Here is a 15913-nt window from a genome sequence, read left to right as displayed (position 1 = left end):
TTATAACCATAACCACATTTTAATCAAAACTGGTTATAAAACCGGTTATAAATTTGATTATGATTATATAACCGGTTTTTTAAAAAAATCCAGTTTTAAAAATTATTTTTTCCAAAAATTTTTTTTCAAAAAATAAAATAATATTTGAGACTTAAAATATTTGGATTTTGATAATAATCGGATTATAACCGTAACCAAAATAATTTAACCGGTTAATAACCATTTAATTATATCCGGATTATATGAATGGATAACCAAATCATTAACAACTAAACCGGTTAATAACCATTCAATTATATCCGGATATTTAAAAGTGGTTTAGGTTTGATTATGGATTTGGACATCAAAATCAGATATTTTGCACACCCCTATATAAAACATGTTTTTATATAGACTTTAAAGTCATACCAAACTGTTACAAAGATTAAGCCTTAAAAAAAACTATGACAGACCATATATAAATCAAAATCATGCCTGAAAATGAAAATTTTATCATAGACCAAACACAAACTTAACTCTTTTTGTCTTAAGGCATACTTAAATCTTTCAAATTCTAGCATAACATGGTCTATTCTCAACCCTCTCATTGTGACTCTATCAAACCATCACATGAGAGTGAAGTTCAAGTAATACATCAGCTTAAAGTTTATTTATAAAGGGCTCTGCCTCAAAATAACATTTTAGACTCAATGTTGTCTTCAAATACATAAATAAAATCCACACTTGTCAACCAAAAATAAAATAAAATAAAATCCACACTAATGCTTGATTATGACTTCACTATTAATCCCTTAAATAAAGAAACTTCCTAGGTTAGAAAACAGTGAATACAATTACAGAGTCCAACCACTAGTAGAGTTGAAATAACTATAAGTGAGCATAAACATATAAGAAACTGCACTATCTCATGTAATTCTCATGCTGGGTTGAAATCCAAACACAGTTAGCCCTCCATCAACACAAATAACTTGTCCAGTGATATAAGATGCAGCAGGCAAACAAAGGAAATTCACCAAAGACGACACTTCTTCGGGTTCTGCAATCCGCTTAAGAGGAGTTCTAGCCATAATATCATCCACAAACTTCTGGTTTTTAAATAGCTACAAAATATAACCAAATTTGTTTTGGATCAAACACATCTTTATGCACAATCAATACAGAAACACTATAGGGAGCAAGAGAATTACATGTTCAACCAGTGGAGTTCTGGTCGCCCACGGTACAACGCAATTGCTCCTTATGTTGTCTTGTGCCCATTCACAGGCCAGATTTTTCGTAAGCTGATTAATCGCAGCTGAAAATTCAATCAACGAAATATAATGTTAACATTTTTTGACATGAAAGGAAAAAATTGATGATGAGTTTATAGAACTCACTCACCTTTACTTGCTGCATAGACAGATCCAGTACCTAAGCTCACAACACCTGCAACAGATGAAATGAACACAATGCTTCCATTTCCAGATTGTTTTAGAAGAGGATATGCAAGTTGGCATAGATGGAATGATGAGTCGAAATTAACTGTCATCAGCTCTGAATAATCTTCAGCAGTGTATTCGATAGTTGGCTTTCGAAAGTTTGTTCCAACGTTATTCACCTAAAGCATAAAATCATGCACATATGTATGATTCATGACACAAGAGCAAACATCAGAGATGTTGAGAAATTCAAAATTGAGTGCTGTGCTTACAAATATGTTGAGTTTGCCATTGAAGGTGGAGGAAACTTGTTGAACAAGGTTCTCTCTCTGTGGTCGAGAGCTTACATCACAGACAGACCCTGTGACTGAAAAGCCCAGAGTTTGCCATTCTTGTAAGCACTTGTTGAGCTCTGATTCAGTTCTTGAACAAGTGTAGACAGTAGCACCAAATGCAGCTAGATCATTCACAATGGCATGCCTAAACAAAGTTTCAAATTAATGGATGGACCAGAAAATATATAATTAAGTTTCAAATGATAGAATCTACAAAATATTCATATGTGACAGTCATCACATTAAAAATCACTTTAGTAGAGCAATGGAATAATTAAAGATATATTTTAAATTGTATATATTAGCTTAATTGTACTTTTATTTTATTTAATATTCGCAGGTATAGTTACCAAACCCATATCAAGCACAACAACATAGATGAAAAACCGTTGGAAGCAAAAAAAAGAAAAGAAAAAGAAAGATAGATCTGAATAAACAAATAGGAAGCATGATGCAGAGTTGAAGATGTAATGATTAAATATAACAAAATGAAGATCTAGAGAGAAAGATGAAAACCCGATTCCACGAGTGCCGCCGGTTACAAGAGCTGTCATTCCTGTGAGAGACCATCTCTGTCCTCCTCTACTTTGTGCTTCTACTGCTGTCATTTTGCATTCCCTACCTCATGTGTTCTTCCTATATGATGCCTATATTTGTTGGTCAACGCTACCTTTGCACATACAAACAAACAAATCCAACTATTTTTTATTTTTAAATAAATAAATACTCTATACTTGTGCCCCATGGCTTAAAATATAAGGTATTATGATTTTTATATTAAATAGTTATTTTGATTATTTCAAAAAAAATAGTTATTTTGATATATGGTTTGATAAGAGGAATATAAATATATGATCTATGAAATATAAAAATAGAATATAAGCCCAACGTTTTCGTCAAATGAATAATTGAATTTTTAGATTATTTACCTTGGATTACAAAGTTGTTAGAGGTTTTAGAGTTACTTAAGTCATTCCTCAACTTAATCAACTCAACATTGAGATGTTTATAAGAAATTCTTAGACTTAACCCTAAACTTTGAGAGAATGATAACTGATCTCAAGAATATGAGAAGTGGATAGTCAATTTTATGTTATTTAGGAGAACGTGATATTCTCAAGTACAATAAAGTGCAAAGTGGTTTAGTTCGTTTTTCTTGCTATGTAGTTGTTTTAACGGGATTTTATGTTGAGTCCTTCATGTAAGATTCTAATTTGAATTTATTGGACAAGACTTTAAGTTGAGTCATTCATGAGAGAATCTTAGTTGAGTCCCTAAGAAGAAATTATAAGTTGAGTCCCTCAGGCGAGACTTTAAGTTGAGTCCCTCAAGCGTGACTTTTAATTAAGTCTTTTAAGAGAGACTTTAAGTTGGATTCCTTGAAAAAAAAACTTTACGTTGATCTCTCAGGTGATACTTTAAGTTGAGTCTTTCAAGTGAGACTTTAAGTTGATAACCTTATGTGAGACTTTATGTTGTTGGTTTACATTCTGCGGGGATATTTTCATGAAAATTTAGTAATTATAATATCCTTAAGGGCAGCAAACTAGATCTTTAGAGGGAAGTCCAACGTTAATATTACCCCCTTAAGGGCAACAAAGATCTTCCGGAGGACGACCAACATTTAGATTGATTTTTTAGGGCGACAAGAATCTTCTCGTGGAAGTCCATCATTTAGATTGTATTTTGAGGGTGTCAAGGATCTTCTTGTAGAAGTCTGTGATTTTAATTGTCTTTTATGGACGACAAAGATCTTTTTGTGGAAGTCCAGCATTTATGTCGACTGAGGAACATAATAGCATGATGTCAATAACAATAAAATTTTTCAAAGAGATTCATTCACCAGCATGTCAATCGCCTTTCTCCTCTACATACAATTGTAAAACAATTTGCTATAATAATATCTCAGGTTAATAGAGTTCCATATTCTGAGAATGAGTCGTATATCTAACTCTTCAAGCATGTAGGCCAAGTGAGGTAGCTTTTGACATATACGGTATGACCCTTTTCTGTTGGATTGTAGTTTTCCCTGCTGAGTGGATACGACAACATATCTGAGTAATAAGCCGTCCATCTGTATTTCCCTCAGAACAACTTTTGAGTTGTACCTTCTGGTAGCTATTTGCTTGAAAGCAAATTCCTTAATGTGGGAGACATCTCTTGTCTCATCAATTAGATCATTTGCGCATCTTAGCCATCCCTCGTTCTCTTTTGCATCGAACTCCCAAACTAGAAATCAAAAGTGAATTTAAACCTTAATTTAAATAAGTATTTAACATTATTAATATTAACAACAATAGTATTTAAATCGGAAAAAAACAAAATGAAATGAAACATTATCCAGAAGAACTCCACATCCGCATAATAGATCGATATGTGCCATCGTCTAGTTCCATCTTTTCAATAACCGTAACTGTACAGAAATGGCTCTTTCCCTCAACGCCTCCTTGTCTTCCACTTCCAAACCTCATCACCACCGTCTCTCCTTTCCAAACACCTCTGCAACTCCTCTTCCTCCGTTTCTGGTTCGTACACCATATACTACTCCAACTTCATCATGAATCCTATTTTCTTTTTCAACTTTAACAACTCCCACTTTATCTTTACAGAGAATCAATCCAAAGCAACCTCAACAACCTTCTCCAAAACTCACATTATCATTCGGTGAATCCATCTCCAGTGCTACCCTCGTTGCTCTTCTTTCTGCTTCTCTCTTCTTTGTTCATCCCGCACTAGCATTCAAGGTATATGCTATGCTTCACTTTATGACATGATCATGAGGTGTTTTCAGTTTGTTTCTATGAATCCTTTTGTTTAAGTTTTATTCTTTTTTGGTTAATTAATAATGGGTGTGTTGTGAATGCAGGGTGGAGGGCCATATGGACAAGGGGTTACTAGGGGACAAGATCTTTCTGGGAAAGACTTCAGTGGCAAGACACTCATCAAACAAGACTTTAAAACGGTGTAAATTATTTTTGTTCTTTAAGAAAAAAAAAAAAAGAAATTTTAAGATGATTTGATGATAGGGTTAGTCAAATTTGATACTTTAGATCAGAATGTAACATGTTGTTATCTTGTTCTTATTACATGTTATGTTGCATTACAGTCTATACTGCGACAAGCTAATTTTAAAGGTGCAAAATTGTTAGGTGCTAGCTTCTTTGATGCTGATTTAACAGGTTTGGCCAAACACCAAAATAGTATATATAATAATGAATGTAGTAAAATGCAGTTGATGTGTTCGCTTTTTCGGTTGTGATACCATTGCAGAAACCTCAGAATCGGTTATTTAGCAGACCGCAGTTTAAAATTATGATAATATTGTGGTTAGTTATTTACCATTTATATTCAATTTCTCTCTAACCGTTATCAGGTGCTGATCTTTCGGATGCTGATCTTAGAAGTGCAGATTTTTCCCTGGCAAATGTTACAAAGGTAACTCTTTCTTTCATGTATTGACAAGGCGATACACGTGTTCATTATGCTAGGATCTAACTAATGGGGATTTACTTTTAGATAATTTCTTATCACCAACGGATAGATATTGTCCTCGTTCCGATATGCTTTGGTTTATTAAAACAAGAGCCTTTTCTTTGCTATGTTGATAGCACCCTTGCTTCAAAAAATATCTTAATGGCAGTGACCAAAAGTAGGGAGGTTATAACTTATAAGTGTACAAAAGGTACTTGATATAACCACGCAATGCCCTTATTCAATAACCTGATCAACTGTTATATCTCCCTTTGTTATATTATTTGAAGAAGAGAAGTAATAAATGTTTCACATACATGATAAGAAACCTAATATAAAATGTCAAAATAGAAGATTCCATGGATATAACTTATACCCGGTGCTTTAAGCTTTAAGCTTCAAGTGTTATTTTAGTTGAAGCTGAGATCTGTCGCAATTCACTTAATTAACGGTGTTTTTCTTCTATCATTTCACAACTTGTTACTGTCGGCACTACCACTTTCTGCAGGTAAATTTGAGCAATGCTAACTTGGAAGGCGCACTTGTAACAGGAAATACATCTTTTAAGGGATCAAATATTACAGGCGCCGGTATGTAGTAGTTATCACTTAATTATATGTCTAAATGAAGGTTTAGATATTTTTCTCAAGAAGTTCGATGTTAGAATTTTTTTACACATGTTAACAATGCTTTGTCTATTATCTTGCTCCGAGCCAGATTTCACTGATGTGCCACTAAGAGAAGATCAACGCGTATACCTCTGCACAATTGCTGACGGGTAAGATTATATGTCTAAATGACGCACATTTTGATCTCTAAGTATGTATAATGTTTCACCAATAATGAAGTTGTTTTTGTGACAGAGTGAACTCAACAACGGGAAACGCTACGCGTGATACATTGCTGTGCGAATAGTATTCCATTGCCGAGTATATCAAACTGTAACTTTTGAATTTATTAACTAAACTCTTGATTAAAGTTGAATATAATGTAAATCATGTCAAAGGTGAGATTCTCTTTTCATTATGCAAAAAAAGCAAAATATTTTGTTGCAAATTAGGTATCATAGATCATTCTTTGATTAGTAAATTTGCCATTCTGATGATATGTTATCCTTATTTTAATGGCTAACCACCTAATTTGTATTATAAATGATTCTTGTATACTTCACTAAAAGGAAAAATTGAACACAACTTTTGTACTTGAATACACATGAGAGAAGCACAGTTCTCTGGTTACTAATATACTAATAGGTTTTCAAGTTTTCTGGTGGGTATAAAAAGGACCAAAATCTATTTCATTGAAGCTAGTGAAGTAAGATGTACATAGAGATGCAAAACTACTGCTCAGTTAACAAAGCAGCTATATCATCAGTCTAACTATGAGTATGTATGGCTGATCTCTATACTTGCATATTTCAAATAAAGAGAAGAAATAAATTTTGGGTTCAAATTTAAACCCTGCATATTATCGTAACACTGAGTTGTATTTAAAAAATATTTTAAATTGTTAACTTTATCGCATATTTGAACATAAAGATTTATCTTCACCACAATATTTTCCAGATCATTAATTATCTTGCGAAATTATGCAACTGATCCACTATGAATTTGTTCCCAATTATCTTTAATAAGTAAATTTGTTGTTTCAAACACAACCTAAGAGGTAAAGATTTAATCATTTAAAATTTTGCCCACATTTAAGCTACATAATTCTCCCTAATAACTTCGATTTTGCCCACATTTAAGCTACATAATTCTCCCTAATAACTTCGATCTGTCATTTAGTACTCATGATGCTCAATTGTAAACTTAACCCATATGCCCTATAATGAATGTCATTTGATGTGAATTTAAAAGGTTCAATCACACCAAACTATCATTGAAATTTAAGAAAAATATTAACTTCATTGATAATAATTATGTGAGACAAAAAACAATGACAACCAAAATAAATGATTCAAAGTAACAAAATAATTTACCATTTGTGTAAGCAAATCCACAACAAAGAAAGAAAAGATAAAATACGAGAACACGGAGAATTTGTTTACTCAATTCAAATAAAGTGATATATTATAGGGGAGAGAACAAACTTTAAGATTCACTATACTTTCAAGGGTTGAACAAGTGACTCTAATCTAAGCATAAGCAGTGGTGAATTGTGGTATTCAAAAATTGTGATTAAATTAAAATTTATTTTTTAAAACAACAACTCGTATTAGTGAGGTTAAAATAGCAACAGAAAATAAAAAGACACAAATATAAAGGAAAGAAAATTAAAGAGAAAGAGTTAGAGAAATTGCACAAGAATTTATAGAGGTTCAGTTGATTTCTTAGTCTACTCCTCTTTCTAAGAAAAACTTCTGGAGAGTTCTACTAAATATATATTTTGAATTTTTACCAGGTTATGTTCAAGAATCTTATTACAATCAACTGAGATTTTCACAGGCTTATCCTTTAAATAAAATGGAGTTTTTCACAAGTTAAGCTCACAAATCAGGAACAAGATTTTGACTGACTGATCTCAAAGATCAATTAGAGGTTTTATCGAGATAACCTCAACTACAAAACAAGAGAAACTTCAAGAGAATCACACCCTTGATAAAATAGTTGAGCATCAGTACAACTAAAGTCTCGCAAATTTATTTCAGTTGCAAAGATACTAAGACAATTTTAGTGAAAGAAAGAATAAAAGATAGGGAAATTAAAATGAGAGAAGAAAAATATAAAATCGAATTTTGGTGCGTGAAATAGATTAAAGAGGAGGAACTCTCCTTATATAGGAGAAAACATAACACAACAAGGAAAACGATCCATGGATTTTTTTAATGCTCATAATCGATTATTGAATGTAAAAAAGGAAAGTTTTCAAATTACGTTGTTACTAATAGACTATAAGCCTAATAACCGATTATGAAGCGTTACAAATGCGATAATCGAGTAGACCTAATGGATAATCGATTGTTTAGTGTATTTGTATTCATAATCGATTAGTTGAACTTGTAATCAATTAGCTGTATGAAAAAAAACATATTTTCTGGTAATTTTAACAAAAAGAAATGGTCCTCAAAAACATTTTGTGATTGTGTGAGAGTTGCCTTAGTAACTTATGAGTTACTCTAACACTTTTACAATACTCTAGTCATTTAGACACTACGTTAAACGTACGACTGATTTGGAGAGCTTTCACACTTCATCTCTTTCATAACTTTGAATTTTCAAAATCCTTGCTACATCATCTTTGAGTTCAACACTTGATTGGATTCTTGAATCTTCTTCTTGATGAGGTTTGGGATAACTTGAGGATGAGCAACATCATCCGAGACAACTGGAAAGATGTCACTAGAGATGAACATGATCAAGAAACATATCAACCATCATGATTTCACCGAACAACAGAGTCATCATTAAAACTATTTTGATCACTCAAAATATTAAGGCATCATCAATTATAGTACTTGCAAGCACTTAGGTCCACACTAAAAACTATTGCAAAGGAATACAAAAGAGTTAAAAGAAAATAGTTACATAAGTTTTCAAGAACAAACCTTATTTTCTACCCAAGTATTCCTCAATCTCTCAAACTTTCTATATATAAATCACACAAATCCAAAGTGTTTAGAAGTGTTTTCCGATTCCTTTAAATATCTCCAAAGATTTTACAAAATTTTGGAAACTCCAAGGAATTTCTATCATTTATCTCTATAAATTTTCCTACTAGGATTAACACCTTTTCCTCTATCTTTCTTCAAGTCCTTCTAACAATCTGATTGAGAAAATTAGTTATAATCGATCAAAAATACGACCCATTAACAAATGGATCTACAAATTGTAACGTCCAAGTATGATACTCGTGAATTGCCAGGGTTGGTCCCTCTAGTCGAGGAACCCTAACTGTACCCACCCCTAACAAGTTGTTGTCACACAATTGCCACTTGTTGTCGCAACACCAACTGCCGCATCCGTAGTTCTGGTGCCGTCGACTCCTGTAGGTTGGTTGCCGAATAGCCGTTTCATTGCTCTAACATTCACCGTCGACTTTCCAACATCGTTCTAACATCTTGTTATAACGTTTTAATTTATGACAATCTCTCGAAACATACTTTTCTTCTTTCCATCGTTGAAAGAGACACTTCTACAAATATCAAACACAATACATTCTCTTTTAAATTCAATATTTAGATATTTGAATAATTTAATTTTATAAGTTCTCTCTCACAAGTTAGTATTTTTAATTTGTAAATGATCTTTCAGTCACATTTGTTACAAAATCTTTTACATGTTATTTATTCACACTACATTGTAAGAATGATGTGTTTAAATCATCCTACACATATAAACATAAAACCTTACTACCAATCCACATATTTTAAAACTCTTTTTAGATTCATCAAAACTCATAATTTAAAAAAATAAATAATTAAATTAAGGTTCAAACACATAATATATATATTTTTATCTAGATCAACCGTATGACATAAACTAAACACATAATTGCAATCGGATACTATATGTATGAATATGAATACGTGATGACGATGATGTCTGAAGCAAAACACACATAATAAAACATGAAAAATTGATTGCTATAGTAATTTGTGAAGGGTATAACACAAACAATTCCAAATCCAAATTACAGATTCAAACAGAGAGGAAGAAGAAGAAGATCTCATCAAGAGCAGCGAGAGAAGCTTCTCAGGAAGAAAGTGGCACAACACAAACGCAACCATGATTTCCAATTCCACACTCCAAATAATGTAACTTCACCAGCTCCGATTTATGCCCCAAACCCACTTTCTTTGTAAGTTATCATCGTTTCATCGTCATTCAATTCTCAAGATTGTTTTTTTCTGAGACCCTTTTGTATAATTTTAGTTTAATTTCTGAAATGGGTTATGCCCATTTGATTAGATCATCGTTTTGATCCCCAAAGTAGGATTTTTTAGGGGAATTTGGTCGATTAGAAGGATGAGATTCAATGTCAGATCTAAGGCTATTATCCTGTATCATCTTGTATAGGGAAATTTGGCAATTTGATGTGATGTGTGCTGAAAGTTGTATTATGGATCCCATCTCAATTGACTTTTCAATTATGAAGTATGGCCTATATGATCTCTTACATATTCACTATGCATATGCTTCTATGATGTATTTTTTAAGATTCTAGAGTTCGGGAAGGTCCTAAGTAATGCCGTACTTATCTCGCAGTACTTATTGGTTTATTTTTTGTGTTGGTTTTGCTAGGGCTTTTGTTCATTGCTGCATTGTTCTAGTAAATGTCAAGCCGGTCCTTTTGTCAAAATGGGACATTTAAAGATGCAAATGCCAGCTGGTTTCAATGGAGTAGAGGATCAATCGGAGCAATGTGGTGCTGGATATCCTAACAAAACTACTATAGCATGCATGATCAATGCAGAAATTGGTTCTGTTTTGGCGGTAATGCGAAGAAATGTTAGATGGGGAGTTCATTATATGTCGGATGATGACCAGTCAGAGCACTTCCTTGTTCAGTCTTTGAAGACGCTGAGAAGACAGATTTTTTCATGGCAGAAGCAATGGCATTCCATCAACCCTGCCTTATATCTCCAGCCTTTTCTTGATGTGATTCAATCAGATGAGACCGGCGCACCGATCACTGGTGTTGCTTTGTCGTCGGTATACAAGATCTTAACGCTGGATGTGATTGATCAAAACACGGTTAATGTTGTTGATACCATGGACTTGGTGGTTGATGCTGTCACGAGTTGTAGATTTGAGGTGACTGATCCTGGATCAGAAGAAGTGGTATTAATGAAGATTTTACAAGTTCTTCTCGCATGTGTGAAAAGTAAAGCATCAGTAATACTTAGTAACCAACACATTTGCACTATAGTGAATACTTGCTTCCGTATAGTTCATCAAGCAGGAACCAAAGGTGAGCTGTTGCAACGGATAGCTCGATATACAATGCACGAACTTGTTAGGTGTATATTCTCCCACCTTCAAGAGATTGACATTGCAGAGAATTTATCTGTAAATGGGACCACCACTTCAGAACAAGAGGTATAAAATACGTGTTACCTTTCTCCCTTTTGGTGTGAATATTTTGTTAAATGTTATGGAAGAAAAATGGAGACTCCTTTTTGGGGAGAGGGGGAATTGTTTAACACTTAAAATTTTGAGAAATTGATTAACATTAAAATTTTGATGGTGCAAAACTGAACTTTGAGAACTAAGACAACACATGCATAAATTCGGTAATATGTATTGATATGTTCATCTTTTTTGCAGACCTGTGAGCTAAATAATGAGCATGTTCCGGAAAGCAGACAATTTGAAAATGGGAGTCTGACCTCTCCATATGATGGTCAACCATCAACCACGAGCCTTGCTTCTAGTACTGCATATATTGGTACAGAAACTGTAACGGCTGAAAACACTGCTACTGCTAGTAGTGACAAGGAGAGTGATCTACAAGAATTGCAGCTCATGACTGAACCATATGGAATTCCCTGTATGGTGGAGATATTTCACTTCTTGTGCTCTTTGTTGAATGTTGTTGAGCATATGGGAATGAATCCTAGATCAAATACACTAACATTTGATGAAGACGTGCCTCTTTTTGCCTTAACTTTGATTAATTCAGCCATTGAGTTGGGAGGGCCTTCCTTTCGCCATCACCCTAGATTGCTGAGTTTAATTCAAGATGACGTATTCCATATTCTTATGCAATTCGGTTTGTCTATGAGTCCTCTTGTACTTTCATTGGTATGTAGCATTGTTCTCAACTTGTATCACCATCTTCGGATAGAACTGAAATTACAGCTGGAAGCATTTTTTTCTTGTATAATTTTGAGGCTTGCACAAAGCAAATACGGGGTTTCATATCAGCAACAGGAGGTTTTGATGGAGGCACTTGTTGATTTGTGCAGACAAAAGACATTCATGCTGGAGATGTTTATTAACTTTGATTGTGACATTACTTGCAGTAATGTCTTTGAAGATATTGCTAATTTGTTGTCCAAAAGTGCTTTTCCAGTAAATAACCCATTATCCTCCATGCATATTCTTGCTTTGGATGGTCTAATTGCTGTAATGCAGGGAATGGCGGATAGGATAGGTAATGGATTTCTCAGCTCAGAACATTCTCCCGTGAATTTTGAAGAGTACATACCGTTCTGGCTGGAGCAGTGTGAAAATTTTGGTGATCCAAATGATTGGGTTCCTTTTGTCCGCCGAAGAAAGTACTTCAAGAGAAGATTGATGATTGGAGCCGATCACTTCAATCGTGATGCTAAGAAAGGCCTTGAGTTTCTCCAAGGAACGCATCTTTTGCCTGACAAACTTGATCCCCAAAGTGTTGCCTGCTTTCTAAGATTCACCGCTGGGTTGGATAAAAATGTCATTGGTGATTTCTTAGGAAATCATGATGAATTATGTGTTCAGGTTCTTCCTGAATTTGCTAGAACATTTGATTTTCAAGATCTGACCTTAGACACAGCCCTGCGAATATTTTTGGAGACTTTTAGGCTTCCTGGAGAATCACAGAAGATACATAGGGTGCTTGAAGCTTTTTCTGAGAGATATTATGAACAGTCACCAGATATCCTGGCTAACAAGGATGCTGCACTTGTGTTGTCATACTCCATTATAATGCTTAATACAGATCAGCATAATGTGCAGGTCAAAAAGAAGATGACGGAAGCAGATTTTATCAGGAATAATAGGCTCATAAATGGAGGCAAAGATCTACCTCGAGAATTCCTGTCAGAGATTTACCAGTCAATTTGTAAAAATGAAATCCGCACAACACCTGAATCAGGCTTTGGATCTCCTGGAATGAGCCCAAGTCGGTGGATTTCTCTAATACACAAGTCAAAAACAACTGCTCCATACATCGTATCTGATTCCCAAGCATACCTAGATTATGATATGTTTGTTATATTGTCAGGCCCAACAATCGCTGCCGTTTCTGTGGTATTTGATAATGCTGAAAACGAAGAGGTATACCAAACATGTATGGATGGATTCTTAGCTATTGCAAAGATATCGGCTTACTATCATCTTGAGAATGTTCTTGATGATCTGATTGTGTGCCTCTGTAAGTTCTTCACCATTTTGGATCCATTATCGGTTGAGGAATCTGTCCTGGCCTTCGGAGACGACACAAAAGCACGAATGGTAACTGAGACAGTTTTCACTATTGCAACTAAGTATGGTGATTACATCCGCACCGGTTGGAGGAATATTCTTGATTGCATCTTAAGATTGCACAAGTTAGGTCTTCTACCTACTCAATTGGCCAGTGATGCAGCTGACGAGTCAGAGCTTTCTACAAAAACTGGACATGGGAAACTTAATTTGCATTCTTTATCATCAAGCCGTCTTCGATCTATTAGCACTCCAAAGAAATCCTCAGGGTTATTGAGCAGGTTTAGTCAACTATTATCTCTTGCCACTGACGAGCCAAGAGCAATACCAACCGAAGAACAACTGGCCGCTCATCAGCAAGCTGTACAAACAATTCAAAAATGTCACATTGACAGCATATTCACTGAAAGTAAATTCCTGCAGGCTGAATCCTTATTGCAGCTCGTAAGATCACTCATCAAGGCTGGAGCTCAATCTCAGAAGGGGAACAAAAGATCTCAGAATGAAGACACTTCGGTTTTCTGCCTGGAATTACTGGTAGCAATCACTCTGAATAACAGGGATAGGATTGGGCTTATATGGAAAGGTGTTTATGACCACATATCTAATATAGTTAAATCCTCCGTGATGCCATGTTCACTGGTAGAAAAGGCAGTTTTCGGACTTCTAAGGATTTGCCATCGCTTACTTCCCTATAAAGAGAACATGGCTGATGAACTTTTGAAGTCACTGCAATTAATCTTGAAGCTTGATGCACTGGTTGCAGATGCATACTATGAGCAGATTACACGGGAAGTCAGCCGCCTCGTTAAGGCAAATGCGTCTCGCATTAGATCTCATTTAGGATGGCGGACAATTACGTCACTGCTTTCTGTCACTGCTAGACACCTGGAGGCATCCGAGATTGGATTTGATACGCTGTCATATATTATGTCTGATGGAACTCGCTTGCTCCCTGCTAACTATATTCTCTGTATAGATGCTGCGAGGCAGTTTGCCGAGTCTCGTGTAGGACTGGTGGATCGGTCCATCGTTTCACTGGATCTCATGTCAGGTTCTTTCCGTTGTTTACAAAAGTGGACTAGCGATGCAAAGCAAGCGGCAAAAGAAGAGGAAATGGAAAAGATGTTGCAGGATATTGGGGAAATGTGGTTGAGGTTAATACAAGGACTAAGGAAAGTATGTTTGGACCAAAGAGAGGAGGTTAGAAATCACGCGCTGTTATCTTTGCAGAAGTGTATGACAGAAGCTGTCGAAACCCATCTCCCATGTGATTTATGGTTACAATGTTTCGACCAAGTGATATTCCCCTTGCTGGACGACCTGCTTGATATTTCTCAGACACGTTCACAAAAGGACTACACTGACCTTGAAGAAACTCTTATTCTTGCCTTGAAGCTCTTATTCAATGTTTTCCTCCGATTACTCCAAGAACTATCACAACTTGAAGCTTTCTGCAAACTATGGGTGGATGTTCTAAGCCATGCAGAAAAATACGCGAAGGTGAAAATAGGAGGAAGGAAAAGCGAGAAGCTTCAACTGCTTGTTCCCGAGCTTCTGAAGAACGCGCTGGCTGTTATGAAATCAGAAGGCATACTAGTGGATAGAAGTGGTTCAGGGGACAATAGTTTATGGGAACTGACATGGCTACATACGAAGAATATAGCTCCCTCATTGCAGTCCGAGGTGTTCCAAGAGCGTGATTCAGAACAGTTGTTGCAGCAAAAGCAGATTGAAACAGTTGAAGATTTGGAACATGATGCATATGTTTTTGTTCCTGCAAATGAAACACTTGGTCAAGAAGGTTGATCAAGTTAAGTATGAAGTGAAGTTGCCTTCATCTGGTATTCCATTTTTGCGGGTATTCTTGTTACTATACTAGTGAGATACTTTGTTGGAAATATGTTATACGTAGGCATAGTTTGAGCATATTATATTTCATTGTTGTTGGGTGTTTACTTCACCCCCATGAAGCTGTTTTGTAACTTCAAAATTTCCTCATTTATAGTATAAGTATTATCTTGTTAACTTGTACAGAACTCATAATTGACTCAAAATTATTTGTATTAGCTGCTACGTGTGTTTTTTAATCTATAGTTGAAGTTCATATTTTCTTCATATTATTTATTTATTAACATAAAAGATAGATACATACTACTTTTTAACATTGACTATGTTTCCAACTGTATGATTTTGTCTTTTCATTGTGTATTCAATCTTAGATAATTAAGAAAAATAATGATTTAAGTATGCAAAGACAACTCTTTAGATATTTGGATTAGACCACCACTGACTCATGTCATAACTAAACCTCATTTGTCTTTGACCAATACTATTAGATTGACCAATCTGACAAAAATGTCCTTTGCTAAAAAATTATTTACACAAAAAATGACAATTTAGTAACTAACTAAGTCATACTACCACTTTTCCATTGTCCAATGAAAATTAAGACTTTTGTCAAGTGTCACTATTACTGACACACTTTCAAATGTCAAATTTCAAATTTCACTTTTTTCTATTCTCCTCTTTTCAGATTTGTTTTGTGAAAATTGAAAAC

The 15913-nt window shown here is 34.8% G+C and overlaps 3 protein-coding genes across 3 annotated transcripts; 2 read left to right on the top strand and 1 right to left on the bottom strand.

Moving 5' to 3' along the window:
* Positions 1 to 539: 539 nt before the first annotated feature.
* Positions 540 to 2427, bottom strand: LOC131661882 (tropinone reductase homolog At5g06060-like). Its single transcript, XM_058931531.1, has 5 exons — positions 2270 to 2427; positions 1691 to 1898; positions 1381 to 1597; positions 1188 to 1294; positions 540 to 1100 (listed from the first exon to the last, which is right to left on the bottom strand). The coding sequence occupies exons 1-5, from the start codon at positions 2359 to 2361 to the stop codon at positions 906 to 908; spliced, it is 819 nt and encodes a 272-aa protein (XP_058787514.1). The 5' UTR covers positions 2362 to 2427; the 3' UTR covers positions 540 to 905.
* Positions 2428 to 4083: 1656 nt separating this feature from the next.
* On the top strand, positions 4084 to 6229 carry LOC131661883 (thylakoid lumenal 15 kDa protein 1, chloroplastic-like). The gene is made up of 8 exons (XM_058931532.1): positions 4084 to 4278; positions 4363 to 4497; positions 4620 to 4715; positions 4860 to 4932; positions 5127 to 5188; positions 5733 to 5814; positions 5942 to 6002; positions 6088 to 6229. The coding sequence occupies exons 1-8, from the start codon at positions 4177 to 4179 to the stop codon at positions 6137 to 6139; spliced, it is 663 nt and encodes a 220-aa protein (XP_058787515.1). The 5' UTR covers positions 4084 to 4176; the 3' UTR covers positions 6140 to 6229.
* Positions 6230 to 9696: 3467 nt separating this feature from the next.
* Positions 9697 to 15450, top strand: LOC131661880 (ARF guanine-nucleotide exchange factor GNOM-like). Its single transcript, XM_058931528.1, has 3 exons — positions 9697 to 10024; positions 10468 to 11265; positions 11494 to 15450. The coding sequence occupies exons 2-3, from the start codon at positions 10525 to 10527 to the stop codon at positions 15160 to 15162; spliced, it is 4410 nt and encodes a 1469-aa protein (XP_058787511.1). The 5' UTR covers positions 9697 to 10024; positions 10468 to 10524; the 3' UTR covers positions 15163 to 15450.
* The last annotated feature ends 463 nt before the right edge of the window (positions 15451 to 15913 follow it).

The sequence above is a fragment of the Vicia villosa genome, linkage group LG3 (assembly GCF_029867415.1).
Source record: "Vicia villosa cultivar HV-30 ecotype Madison, WI linkage group LG3, Vvil1.0, whole genome shotgun sequence".
In the NCBI taxonomy this organism is placed as follows: Eukaryota; Viridiplantae; Streptophyta; class Magnoliopsida; order Fabales; family Fabaceae; genus Vicia; species Vicia villosa.
The sequence above is the reverse complement of the archived record's forward strand: the minus strand, read 5'-3'. Positions and strand labels throughout refer to the sequence as shown.

Coding starts and splice junctions, on each gene's coding strand:
- LOC131661882 (XM_058931531.1), bottom strand. CDS start 2,361: ATGACAGCAGTAGAAGCACAAAGTAGAGGAGGACAGAGATGGTCTCTC. Junction 1,295..1,380: donor TGTCTATGCAGCAAGTAAAG/GTGAGTGAGTTC, acceptor TTGAATTTTCAG/CTGCGATTAATCAGCTTACG. Junction 1,101..1,187: donor GAACTCCACTGGTTGAACAT/GTAATTCTCTTG, acceptor TATATTTTGTAG/CTATTTAAAAACCAGAAGTT.
- LOC131661880 (XM_058931528.1), top strand. CDS start 10,525: ATGGGACATTTAAAGATGCAAATGCCAGCTGGTTTCAATGGAGTAGAG. Junction 11,266..11,493: donor CCACCACTTCAGAACAAGAG/GTATAAAATACG, acceptor TCTTTTTTGCAG/ACCTGTGAGCTAAATAATGA.
- LOC131661883 (XM_058931532.1), top strand. CDS start 4,177: ATGGCTCTTTCCCTCAACGCCTCCTTGTCTTCCACTTCCAAACCTCAT. Junction 4,498..4,619: donor ATCCCGCACTAGCATTCAAG/GTATATGCTATG, acceptor TTGTGAATGCAG/GGTGGAGGGCCATATGGACA. Junction 4,716..4,859: donor TCAAACAAGACTTTAAAACG/GTGTAAATTATT, acceptor GTTGCATTACAG/TCTATACTGCGACAAGCTAA.